Here is a 13,964-nt window from a genome sequence, read left to right as displayed (position 1 = left end):
TCTCGATCAAACTTTCAACATAGATAAAGTTCGGGCCTGGGATGTTTTCTTCATTTCATTTATATGTAAAGGAAGTGAAAATAAAAGTGACTGTCTTGGTGACTTCATCACGTTTAACCACCCAACCGATCTTTAAAAAAATTTTCAACATACATGAGGTTCAGACCTGAGGTGGTTTCTACCATGTCACTTTAACAGTAGAACTTAGGAGAGGGGAAGGGGAGGGGAGAAATCTATGAAAATAAATGAAACTTAATAACTCTTGAGCCACCAGTCCTATCTTGATCAAACTTTCAACATAGATAAGGTTCGGGCCTGGAATGCGTTCGTTATTTCACTTTTACGGTGGAACCTAGGGGAGGGGGAGATATACGTAAAAAGAATAAAAATAAATGTGACTGTCTTTGTGACTTCATCACACACAAACCACAGAACCGATCTTAATCAAAGTTTCAATACGGATGAAGTTCGGACTTGGGGTGGTTTTTATCATATCACTTTGACGGTAAACCTCAGGAGAGGGGAGGGGAGGGACAAATATAAAAATAAAACTTAATAACTCTTGAACCACCCAACCGATCTCGATCAAATTTTCAACATATATATGGCGTTCGGGCTTGGGATAACTTTTATCGTTCATCTTTCACGGTGCAACGTAGGGGAGGGGGAGGCGGACATATATGTAAGAACATAAAAATGAAAGTGACTGTCTATGTGACTTCAGTCTTGAACCACCTGACCAATCTCGATAAAGTTTTCAACATACATGAGGTTCGGAACTGGGATGGTATTTATCTATTCACTTTGACGATAGAACTTAGGGTAGGAGAGGGAGATATATAAAAATAAATAAAACTTAATAACTCTTGAAATTTTCAACTTAGATTAAGTTCGAACATGAGATGATTTTTGTCATATCACTTTGACATGTAACTTAAAGGAAGGGAGACACTTACAAATAATCGAAACTGGCTGTTATTATTGTCGAGTCTATAGTTTTTGAGGTCGCTGAGATGAACAGTGGCACTTCTGATGCCATTTAAATCCAAATTGAGCCCCGCAAACATTGTGGGAGGGAATATATATATATATATATATATATATATATATATATATATATATAATCAAAATTACCAATATCAGTTCGAATTCATATTTTTCGGGGTCGCTGAGATGAACAATGACACTTCCGATGCCGTGGCCCGCAACATAGGGAGGAGAGGCGATATATAAAAATCATAAAAAATGACTAATATCAAGGAGTGCTTTAGTAATAGTAAAAAGTGACTGAGTAACGAAACATATTACTATTTTTTTTTTAACTTAACCCAGCGAAGAATCAGCCAAGATAGCCCCCCACCCCAGTTGACCTCTCAAGAAACCCTATAAGGAAAATGGTACAAACGAAAATTATGTCGGTACAAACGGTACAAATGTAGTACAAACGTACAAACGGTACAAATGTAGTACAAACGAATGACCTAGTCATTGTTTCAATTTTCTAAAGTTGGGAGGCTATCGTACCATAAGTCTTGTTATAGCATGGAAGTAATAACAATCACTCAGAGAAATGTAATAAGATTACGACACCAATGTTGTAAAGAGTTTGTTTATACTTACAATATTTTTTCCCGTTAGAAATTGTTTTGATTTGTCAACATCAAAAACGTAAGAGTAGCTGACATTACTCTGCAATGTCTATTCGCGAAATGCCTCGAGGGATTTAGCATACAATACCTTCCAGACGGTAGTGTAGAGTGGGGACAACTGGGACGGTAGGTCAACTGGGATTGCTGGTACCATCTGGTGGGACTAACGATAATTTTTTGTAGTACTGTGGATGCAGTGTCCGACGGTTGTTGTTTATGGCGTGTGAGTCGTACAACCTAACAAGCACAAAGAAGTGGAAAGCAAGAAGGACATTTTTGATAGCTAAAATTAAATTCTTTGTATCGTATTATGAATGCAATTTCCCCCTTAGAACACTTATGTACTCTTAAAGCGAATATCTATGTTGAAGATGTGATTTTAGAGCTCCAACACAGAAAGCCGATTCTATGGCTACGTTAAGCGGGTTTGAGTAAGGGGATGGAATGTGAAAAATGATCGTGTGGTCAACTAGGACATTTCGCGTGAGGACAACTGGGAGAGTGTAGTAGTAGTGTATGTAGTGAATCTAATACTGTAAATAGCTTAATATATTGTTTTTGTAAACCTAATGGCAGTTAATCGTAAGAACTGTATTGCATTGTTTTCCATTAATATTGTACTTCACATTAATATATTTCATGTTCATCGCCTTGTGACTAGTTTAATCAACCTACCTACTACCGTACTTATTACATGCTTCATGTTCACGAAGTTTTCAAATTAGAACTAATAACAATAAAAGTTGGAAGCATTCTCAACATTTTTCTCGTAATTTTTCTTGATAGGTCTAAAGGTTACTTGTACAATTTTGATCGCTAAGAGTAGCAATTAAATATAGGTCCTAAGTATGATGTTTCTTGTTTTTATAGTCATATATTTAAAACTGATACTGGTTTGCCGCGTAATGTTGATCATTTAACATAAACTCTCCATTATTTACACATATATTACTTTGTCCCAGTTGACCCCAATAGGTGTCCCAGTTGACCTGCTAATGTGGTCAAATGGGACAAAATGCACTGTCGAAGTAAATTCAACAAATTTTTGATGAAATATTTTTCTATTGACCTCCAAAAAATGTGTACTATTCCCAAAGGATCAATCTTTAATGTAACATCTTTGGTTTCTCAATTGAAGCAAAATTGAAGCAAAATTGCAAAAAAAATCAGAAGTGAAAACTGTCGCAGTTGTCCCCACTCTACCCTACAAGCTACGGTAAAATTCACTACACCTGGAATTTCCGAGAAAATTGTACATGAATTTGATGTATCATTTGCACCTATTCCCATTTGGAAACCGAAAGTTGAATTCAATATGGCTTATCCAAAATGGCGGCCGGGAAGGGTAACATGTGCCAGAGAAGCAGTACTTGATCCAATTTGTTTTGCATATGCCCAAATCCATGTCCAGGCGTCCGGGCGTTATAGTAGTGTATTATTGGATTCCGGAAAGATGAAACTCCATAAACATTCAAATTACCGGTATGGGCCGCTAAAATTAGTACAATACACATCGGGTTCCGGATAATTTTGCATTTGAATCAATTTTACACGAATCCCGAGGGGACACTTCGCGAATGTGCCTTGTCAGGAACTTGTTCTCAAATATTTTCAATCCACGTTCTTCCCTCAGAGTAAGCGATCTGTTTCGCAACCATGCAGAACAACAGGCATGATTATTGTTTACTATTACTATTACTATTATTAATAGCTGAAATGCCTGTTCTTCACACTGGGGGAATAAGTTTATGGAAAAATATTTAAACTCTCTTCCCGGTTAGGATACATATTTCAATGGAAGTGTAATAAAAATCCATAAGATACTTTATTTTTATTTATTTAATTATTTTTGCATAAATTTTGAACTCTCCTACCCTCCTTATAAGAGGACATCCTTTACTCAAAATGACATGATAAAAACCCAACTTCAGGTAGGTACTGTGTTCCAATATACATCTCAAACGCAAGGGCGCCGATTTCTCTGTAAATTGGGGGGAGGGGGCATTCAGATGCAGACGGCATATATATGAGGATTTTAAGACAAATTGCATTCAAATTATGCCAAATATTGTATATTCACAAATACAATGAGGGGGCCCATATGAGCTTTGGAGGGGCCTGGACCCCTCAGGATCGGCGCCCTTGCTCAAACGGATAAATCGTTTTCCATGATGCGATCCTAAATAACAGACAACATCAATTTCAATGTGGCAAATATATATAAATTGCGCATGTAATATATAGGGCCTATGAGAAATATTCTGCCGAAGTTTTACTTTTTTACCTTTAATGTAGTATAGACTGAGCGATTGTGACTCAGCCACTTCTACCCTTTTACATAATAGTGCTGATTATTATCGGAATTTTGAGAATTCAGTGTTGCATCTGAAATCACAGACAGACTCAAGCATAAAAGCATTAAGTGGGAAGGAAAGCGCATGAAGTTTACAGGTTTTACGAAGAGAGACGCCAGGAAAACAATGTTGAGAACCACTGATCTATAGTATAGAGATTGTTTAATATTCATCTAATGGGTGTCCTTGCTAGGATAGTAATGATTGTAAACATTTCAGCTCGATCTAACTTCTTTATTCCTAGTTTACGGTCCAAAATATTGTTTCTCTCTCCTTTATCTCACTCCCTCGATAAGAAAAAGCACAACCAAGCAATTAAATACTCTCAAATGTACGATTTATTCTCAGATATTTGAGTGATTCTGTAAACACGATATGCCTTACATTACGAGTTGCTTGCACCTGGTAGGTGGAGAATATTTCCAGGAACAAGATCAAGAACTCCCCATCGTAATTAACCGCTTTTGCATTCGAACCAGCATGCACACGCGATAGACAAAAGTATAGCAATCACACTGTACATGGCCAAAAAATGCGAAGGAGGGAATTTTACAAGCGCAGTTCAACGGAAATAAAGCGTCGCTGTTCGAGATTCCGTTGTATTGAGGACACGTGGTGTCTGTTCTGTATACACAAGCACTCACGAGACAAAAATATTCTCAGCCCACTCAGCGGGTTGAGTTGCCTTTCCTGGCACCAGTAACAGGACCTGTTTGGTGGATTGGAAATAGTAGCGTCCACTCGGATCACTTTTAGCGTCAAAGTTCAACGCAAATTGCGCTAGAGTACAAAGGTCCAATAGTTCAATAGTTATATTGAATAAATATGTGTATTTCGACAATTTAAAACAATTCTAAGAAGGGATTTTATAATTTATAATTGTCGAGGAAAATTATGTTTTTTGTATTTTTCCGCTTATGCTACTTATGCAAGAATAGGCCATAAGTCTTGCAATATTCTGGTACACAACATGCCTGTATTTATTACAGTATAATGAAAGCACGTTAGCACTCAAACTCGCGTTGGGTTCTCTGCAGTCACTTTTCTGCCAGTTTGTCGATTCCATATCAATAGTACGTTCATTAAAATATAAAATAAAATATATGAAAACAAGACAAACTTGGACAGAGATAGAGTTGAAGTAAATCTTTCCATTTCTCTTTCTCGTTATTTTGTAATTGCAGAGTAGTCAGAAAAAACATTTTTTCCCGCATGATCGATATACTTGAACAACGGGTAAGAATAGGATACAAAAGAAAGTGATATAATCACATTATCACTGGAGTCATGACACGATTAAATAAATAAACGAAACCAACATTCGCGTCAGCAACACATAAACTTTGAAGGGGGGGGGGGACAGACTACCCGGGAGACTAGGATGAATGGAATGCCCCAGGAAAGTGGGTATCCGGGGACCTCCCCTGGGAAATTAAAAAAAAATAGTCTTCGTACATTGCATTTTAAAGCATTTTCTACTTAAAAAACAAACAAAAAAATGTTGTGTTCTATTTTTATCTTTCATAGTCTAGCTTTTTGGGAAAATGAGATGCTATAAAACACACACACACACTTTACAGTTTGTTTATTTATTGAGAAAGTAAAATTCAGCCTTCTTTTACAATTTTATAGTGCGTCCAGTAAGAGAACGTCTCTGACAGTTCGCACTGACATTGCCACTACTCGCGTGTCAAGGGTTTTTTCGGTGCAACTGTAGTAGCAATTTAATTAACCCTTGTATGCATATGTAGGGCCTCTCAGGCCCTGTGGGGTTTTATTTTCAAAGTTATTGCAAATCTATTCAATCAATAAGGCTTGCTCATTGTGTATTCTTTTAACATTCTTTTATGCATTCATGAGTAGTTTTAGAATATTTTTTGCATTATCTGGAAAAAAGTAATATTTGATTTAATTTAGTAACCCCTTAAATGCATATGCAGGGCCTGGGAGGCCCTAATGAAATAATAATGGTATGCGAATTATTTGACACAATTTTGTAAATAAAATTGGTCCTCAACGAATATGTTATTTAGTTTTATTACTTCTTTTTATTATTATTGTACTTATTTGCACTTAGCTCTATTTATAATTAGTTATTTTATGCCCAGTAGATAGCGCTGCAATACATATGCAAGCTTTTGTCAATCGTTTGTATATAAGATTGTTTATATAATCTATCAGCCATTTATTAGAGCTTTTTGCTAACTTGTTTCCTTTGTTCGAACAATTACAGCAACAGACTTGATACAATAAAGTTCTAATATATATTTGCAATGCCCAGTTACATTGGTGTGCAATTTGTGTTAGTTTCAACGCAAAATGACATATACGGCTAGTGGAAGATGAACTACGAAGAGAGTGTGTGAGGATGATTTTGTCCGTTTTGTAAATGAGTGTCTTGATAGTGTAGTGTCGAACAATAATAGTGAGGAATCTGAGGATGAAGAATCCAATAATACATTTCATCAAGGAAGTGTAAGTGTATGTGTAAGTGATGAACTTTTCGATACGTCATCACGCTCTGAAAGCACCAGTGGGAATGAAGCTATTAGTGATTCCGATACACATTTTATTCCAAACGACACAATTTGGAAAAAGAAAACACCTCCATCACGGACTGCAGCACATAATATAATGAAGTTTTCCCCAGGTGTTTCAAAGGAGTGAAAAGAATACGCCCAAAAGAAGCGTTTGACTGTTTCATTTCAAAGGAAATCTTGAATGGAATTTTATACTATAGAAAACTTGAGGGAAGAAGGTTTGCAGCATTGAAACGAAAAGCGTGGAAAAATGATAGTCAGGACTAAATGAATGCTTTTCTTGGCATTTTGCTACTAGTACGAGTAGAGAAAAAGCTGAGATGTGCCAATCACTGAACTGTTCATCTCTGTGAAGTCAAACCAATGTTCAAAGGCATTATGTCTGTCAACAGGTTTGAAGACATAAAGAAAGTCTTACGATTGACAATAAACGTACCAGGCAAATCTATCTTGAAAATGATATACTGGCACCTATTTGTTTTGTGTAGGAAATATTTCTGTGAAACTGTACAAAAGCGATTGCTCCGTGTGAAGAACTTACTGTAGATCAACAGCTAGTGCCACTTCGAGGTAGGTGTGGGTTCATTGACACGTATATTGACACGCCTCGAAAATCTTGAAGGCACGTAATAAAAATATTTTGGCTATGCGGCGCTCAATCATCATATGCCGTTGACGGTTTTGTATACACAGAAAGAAAACCAAAAGAAACCAGTTGAAGAGAAATCTGGGAACAATGTGATAGAACACTTCTGCAAAATCGTTTCTGAAACTTCACGAAATATTACTATGGATAATGTCTTTGATAGTGCTGATCTGGCAGAGTATATGCTACAACAATGACATACGGTTATGGGAACACTAAGGCAAAACAAATGCGTCATTCCAGTTGAAATGAGAGCCTCATCTCTTTGAGGAGTAGGTTCATCAATGTTTGCATTCAAGCAAAATGTCACTATGGTCAGCTAAGTGCCAAAGAAAAAGAAAACAGTGATTTTGATAACCAACATGCATCATGATAAGGCAGTTGATGAAAATAGCACCAAAAGAAAGCCAGTGATTATAAACTATTACAACAAAACTAAATGTGGAGATGATGTTATGGGTTAAGACGTTAGAGACTATACATGCAACAGACAAGCTAGAAGGTGACTCTTTGCTCTCTGGTCAAATATGATGGATGTGGCAGGTAAATAGTCACATTGTTTTCAGGATGCAGAATCCAAATTTCTATGAAAGCAAGAAAGACAATCGTCCATTATTCTTGTAGGAACTGGCAGAAAATTTAATGGGAAACCAGGTGATTCTAAGATCACAAATACCCAACTTGCCGCTAGCAACAATTAGTGTTTTGAAGATTTACGGAACTGAAAAGGAATAAGCAGGTGAAAAAATAAGATAATATGAATTTTGTCCATACAGTATTCATAGAAAGAGAGCGTTGGTATGGTGCTAGTGTGGCAAAAGCACTTGCAAAGAACACATAAAATGATTTGAATTCATGCATTATGTAGATACATTTTTCCTCAAAACTGCTAAACAATGATGTCATTTCCATACAAGAATGTCAGAAATTATATAAATATTGCTCTTTTGACGATTATAGTACCATTTCACACAGGTGTGTTTAGAATTTTAAAATAAACTAGAAAATTATGAAGTGTATGAGTAAACTGACAAAAAAGTATATTTGAAGACAATATTTTTTACAGTGTTTTTTGTATTTTCTACTAATTGTAATAGATATAAAATAATTGTAAACGTTGTTTTAAAACTTGTATGTATACTTATGAAAATGCCCATTGTTGGTCTATTGTGTGATAAATTAAGCTATCATAGGGCTGCAAGTAGTAATTTGCATCAAATTCCAAATAGAACCCTTTAAAAACCATACAGGGCCTCGGAGGCCCTGCATATGCATTAGCGTATATTTACTGAACCATGCGGACAAGGGTTAATGATATAAGACAGAGTGATCGTGGTTGGTAACACTGGTATCAAAGTAGGGACTGCAATGTCCCACTGCATGTAGTAAGAAACGTCAGAGACCATCTCTTGTTGGCCGTGCTATAGTTAAATGACACCAAGTGTAAGTCAAAAACAAAATAACGATAAAAGATAGTATGAAGTGAATATTCAGAAACAAAAGTTTTGAAAACAGGTTCTAGATCTATAAGTCTATAACTAATGTAAATTAGGGTCAACCATGTATAGTTAAAAAATATTTGAAAATTATGTTATTTATTTATTTAATTTAGCTAAACTAAAATCGCTTTGCTGCTCGCTATCTAAAAAAAAAAAAAAAAAAAAAAAAAAGTTCGTTACTTTACAACTTACTCCACCTTCACCTTTGTAGGGCCAAAAACTGACTACTGTTTTCCACAATTGGAAACAAATTTTTGTGCTACTTTCTTCATATCTAGTTTGTCTAATATTGTTTTATGAACGTAGCAAACTGACACATGATTGAGTCTCTTTCGAGTCATAGTTGACTTAAGATCCTTGAAATATTGGGGGAGAGGAATGAAGGCGTTTTACAAATATTGAGGGGGATACGATCCCGGTGGGATTGACCCACGGAAAACCAAAGTAGTATACTCCTTAAGCAGAAGTTATACTACTCTATGACTTAAGAGTATAGAGTATACCGCCGTATACCCCTGATTACATCCCTGGGTATAGTCAACACAATTTTTTATATGCAGGCTGACCACACGTTCAAGATTTCCTATTTTCTGTTAGCTGTCCCAGTGTTCCGAAAATATTTCTTGAAACATGAAATTTTCCGGCTCTTAAAAATGACCACTTTGCACGAAAAACTTAATTATTTCAAATGTTAGGACCTACACATCTTCGTTGACATCTGCAAAATAATGGCGTTTGTTCTATGCGTTCTCGGAGTCTTACTTATGTGGAGCCATCTTCAGTCTAAAAAAACATGGATTGGACTAAAGAAAATAGTTAAAAGCATACAAATGAAAACAAGCTTTTGTTCCTACTGGTCAGAATTTTACAATTATCTCTTCTTATGCAAAAGAAGGAGCTCTTACAGAAAATTCATTCAATTGAGTAATTTATATAAGTTATAAGGCAGATTAAATACCTTTCTTTTGTCACATATAGTGCATTAAATTGGCAATACAAATAGTGCTAAATGTTGTACTTTAATTCATTTGCATGTTATAATAAGTAAATGCCTAAATTCCTAGATGTTATGTTTTAAACAGCCTATTTTGTAATATATAACTAATATAACTCTTACTACAGCATTGTTTAGGGGCATAACAAATAAATAACCCACTAATCAAGATCTGATCTCATGAAATAAGATATCCCGGTTTTTCAGTTTAAAAATCTGGTCAAGCTGTTTATGTGAAACCAAAACTTAACACAAATACTTCACTTTGTTCTAAAGTTACTGACATAAGAACACGTGGAAGCGCGGTGCTTCAGTGGTAAAGAGATGCGAGCGATCCCTAGCTTGAACCCCGGCCACGTGAATTTGTGGTGGACAACATGATGTCCGTGGGTTTTCTCGAGATTCTGCAGGTTCCTTCCACATTTTCATTCCACCAATTACATCGTAATCATTCGTTCCATTTGCTCTAAAGGGTATAACGTGGGACGGTAAATTAAAAAATAATTTTCAGAAAAGCATGTAGAAAGGGAAGTGCCCATGACAATTTTGGACCAGTAACTCGGGCGCCTACGTTTAGTGGCAGTATGTTCACCACCAGGCCACAAAGAAATACTCGAATAGCAGTGTTGATAGAAACCTAAATATTCTGTATTGCTATTTAAAATGAAACCAGATATGTAAGTGGGACCAAAATAAAATGGGTGAGCCGCGTATGGCTCACAAGACCTCAGCTGTACACTTTTACCTCTAGACCCCATGAGCCAACCATAGTTCACATGAAAAAGCGCAACGAGGAGGGTCCATTTAGTTGTAATGCGACATTTGAATTTTAACTAGCTCAGAATTTTGTCCATTTTGTCCAACCAAGAAAAAAAAAATATACCATTCAAATAAACAAGGGAAGGCATTTCAAAATTTGACCATTTATCTCCTGTAGTGTGACATCATCAAATTCGAAATTTAACTCGCTCAAAATTTTGTCCAATTTTTGTCCATTATTGCCGAGTCAAGAAAAAAATTCAAATAAAAGAGGGAGACCCATTTCAAAATTTGGGCCATTCGGTCACCTGTAGTGCAACATCTTCAAATTTGAATTTTAACTACTCAGAATTTTGTCCAATTTTTATACATTCTTGTACCACCAACAAAAAGTTTTGTACCATCCATATAAATGAGGGAGGGTCATTTCAAAATTTGGCCAACTATCACCTGTAGTGCGACATCTTCAAATTCGAATTTTAATTAGCACAGAATGTCCTTTTTTTTTTTTTTTTTTTTTTTACATTTTTGTACCACCAAGAAAAAAATGTACCATTCAAATTAACAAAGGAATACCATTTCAAAATTTTAGCTCCTTCGATCACCAGTAGTCTGATATCTTTAAGTTCGAATTCTAGCTAGCTTGAATTGAACATTGAATTGAATTCAAGCTAGCCTGCACATTTCCAAACACCATATATAAATCACTTGAGAGAATTCATATACGGTGTTTGGAACGTGCATATTGCGTGCAGTGGTTTGCTTATGGGAGATACTTGGCATACTTTAGTTAAAGAATATCGTTTGCATAAGTATCCTAAGTTATTAGTCTTTCTGCCAAAAGAATCAGATTCGGGTTGTAAATTTTCCAGATCTTGACGACCATCTGCTTGATCTGTACCAGAAATAAATTATTATAAATTTTATTACGTTAGTACAATTACTAACTCAGGCTAATATCACTACGGAATGAAAAATGAAATGAAATCTTTGAGTTTAACGTCCTACCATTATGCCCTTTAGGCTAAGGAGACGTATGATTAAGGCAAGTGAATAATGATGAAATAATTGGTGGAATGCAAATGTGGGAGGAAACAGGAGTACTCCTAGAAAACCTACGGATACGATCATGGGCGCCCGAAGGGCAGGGAGGGTGGGGCCCGAGCCCCCCCCTGGCTCACGAAAAAGTATGAAATTTCTTAAGATTTACCAAACATAATAGCAACCAGGGATTTGAGAACCCTCTTAGAATTTTTTTCGGACACCCATGGACACAATGTTGTCAACCACTTGGCCGGGATCGAATCAGAGATCCCATGCACCTGAGGTAAGTTCTACCACTGAGCCACAGTGCTTCCCGTCTCACTACGGAAGTTGTTTGCAGTTATAAATTGCACTCTTAGTACCTTATGAATTGTTTCTTGTGGGGCAGTTTTACGTACTTTAGGAGGTCTTTACCGAAATAGGTATAAATACATTTTCGGACATATACCATACAAACTACAGTGCAGAAAAGACAATGCAACTTGTTCAAGGTGGGCTCTAAAAAGCACTAATGTTATCTGAGTCACATCAGGGTGAAACAGGTGATACCGCATGGTAGTGCGTCCGTGGGTATGCGCGTAAGCGAGGATAGTCGAAACACACTATGTTTCTCATATTACTTATTTACTATTACTTACTAACAGCTTCATTGTTAAGGATCATTATTTAACACACTGTCTTGACAGAAATTAAGTTTATCATGGCTTCCTTATGGACTGTTATGTTTTTAGAAGCGCACACTTCGGATTACGTTTTTTTTAAAAAAAAAAAACATTATTAGGAATAAACATCATTAGGAAAAAAAACATCATTAGTCAGAGATAAGATTCCCATATATTTTGATTACGGGTTAAGTTCCAAAGTTGGTCGTCCGTTTCTAGCAAAATTCTGAAAATTTTACCTAGAAGAAATGGATAATTTGCTAGTTTGTGTGTTTGATAATATGTAAGGAGATCGGAAGTTGTGTTTATTACTTTTTTTAATAAGAGGGTATAATCATAGAATAGGCAAGCGGAGGAAATACTTCGCGCAAGGTTATCGCATGGTTGGATTGTGAGAAAGTAATTAGCATTTGTATTCTGAACATGGTTGCAGGTGTACGTACAGAGATACTCCAGTTGGTATCCTTACGCTGAGACGAGAATTTATACTCTTTTAACAAAATGGGTTCAAACTTCCCTAACCCTAAGCTAACCCGAACCTTTCCGTACCCTACTTATTCCTACCTTACTTTACTCAACCTATCCTACTCTATTATACCCTTTTAAAGCGGTTCTAATATAATTGATTTTAAAATTTTCGTAGCTCTTATTACGCTCTTTGTCGAAAACCAAGTGGACGGCCAACTTCGGAATAAATGCTATGATTGCTTATATATTCCTCTTTTGAAATAACATTAGATATTTCTTCTGTAAATTTTACAAGTTCGTGTTTCCGTAAACTGGGTTACCACCATATAAAGGTAGAAGATAAATATTAATTAATTTAAAGTTAATGGCATTAAAAAAACTTTACTCATCATACCTGAATATTCTGAATATTGTATGAAAGAAAGGAACCCATATCCAAACCTTTCAATTGGAATCATACAACATTTCAAGTTCAATTTTAGTTATACTAACGCAAATCCATACAACTTGGAGTCTAGCAATGTTAATGTGCTGATTCCTCATACATTTTATATACCTTGTCCTCAGCCATCATTACTGTCAAAGGTTACTAGCTGATCGCTACATATTGGTCATATTGGGTCAAAGTTATTAAATATCAATAAGAGACATTAGATTCTTAAATGAGTTTTCTAATGTATCATAGGCGATGAAAGGATTCAACTTCATTAAAACGGTAATAGATCGATTAATTGAATTTTATTGCATATTTTTTGATAATCAGAAATAATCTCAATGAACAGTGATAGACGACATAGAAGCAGATATTTCAATATTTAGTTGGTGCTTTAAAGATAAGATCGAAGGGAGGCACCTCTGATTCCCAGATTACATGTTGAGTGTCAGCAGTGTATTCAATTTACAAAATACACAAGTCACGCATTCAAAAGTTCCAAATACTTAAGAGCAGTGGCGTCTCGTGACATAATTTTTCGGTAGTTCACAGTCGCTAGAAAATTCTATTCTAGAATTCTTTCAGTATTCTAAATAAGAAAAACCATGAATAATCAATGAAAGTACCCATATATATATATATATATATTTACACATAATGAAAAGTGTCAATTTATAAACAAATGCTCCATTTCATTCGTATATGAAATTACTTCTCATGTTCTTCTGGGCAATCAACTTGTCAATAACTCTTCTGAAGTTAAGCTTTTTCAATTTTTTTCTCTGTTGATACTATAGCTAATGTACTGATACTATTTTTTCTCTGTTGATACTATAGCTAATGCACTGAAACTATTTAAAATGCTTTCATATTCTTTAATATGGTAACACAACTTTCAGTTTCCGAAGTCAACTTT

At 35.6% G+C, this 13,964-nt stretch overlaps 1 protein-coding gene across 1 annotated transcript in view; it reads right to left on the bottom strand.

The window, feature by feature from the left end:
• The window catches only part of LOC145665819 (solute carrier family 33 member 2-like), a 51,938-nt gene extending 38,728 nt beyond the window's left edge, over positions 1–13,210 (bottom strand). The window contains exon 1 of the mRNA XM_081732935.1: positions 13,010–13,210. Within this exon, the coding sequence (XP_081589061.1) occupies positions 13,010–13,048 (39 nt within the window). The 5' untranslated portion in view covers positions 13,049–13,210. The remainder of the gene's footprint in view (positions 1–13,009) is intronic.
• Positions 13,211–13,964: the final 754 nt, after the last annotated feature.

This window comes from Thermobia domestica, chromosome 12 (genome assembly GCF_964235325.1).
Source record: "Thermobia domestica chromosome 12, izTheDome1.hap1.1, whole genome shotgun sequence".
Classification (NCBI taxonomy): Eukaryota; Metazoa; Arthropoda; class Insecta; order Zygentoma; family Lepismatidae; genus Thermobia; species Thermobia domestica.
Note: the sequence above shows the minus strand (reverse complement) of the source record. Positions and strands in the feature narration are given on the sequence as shown.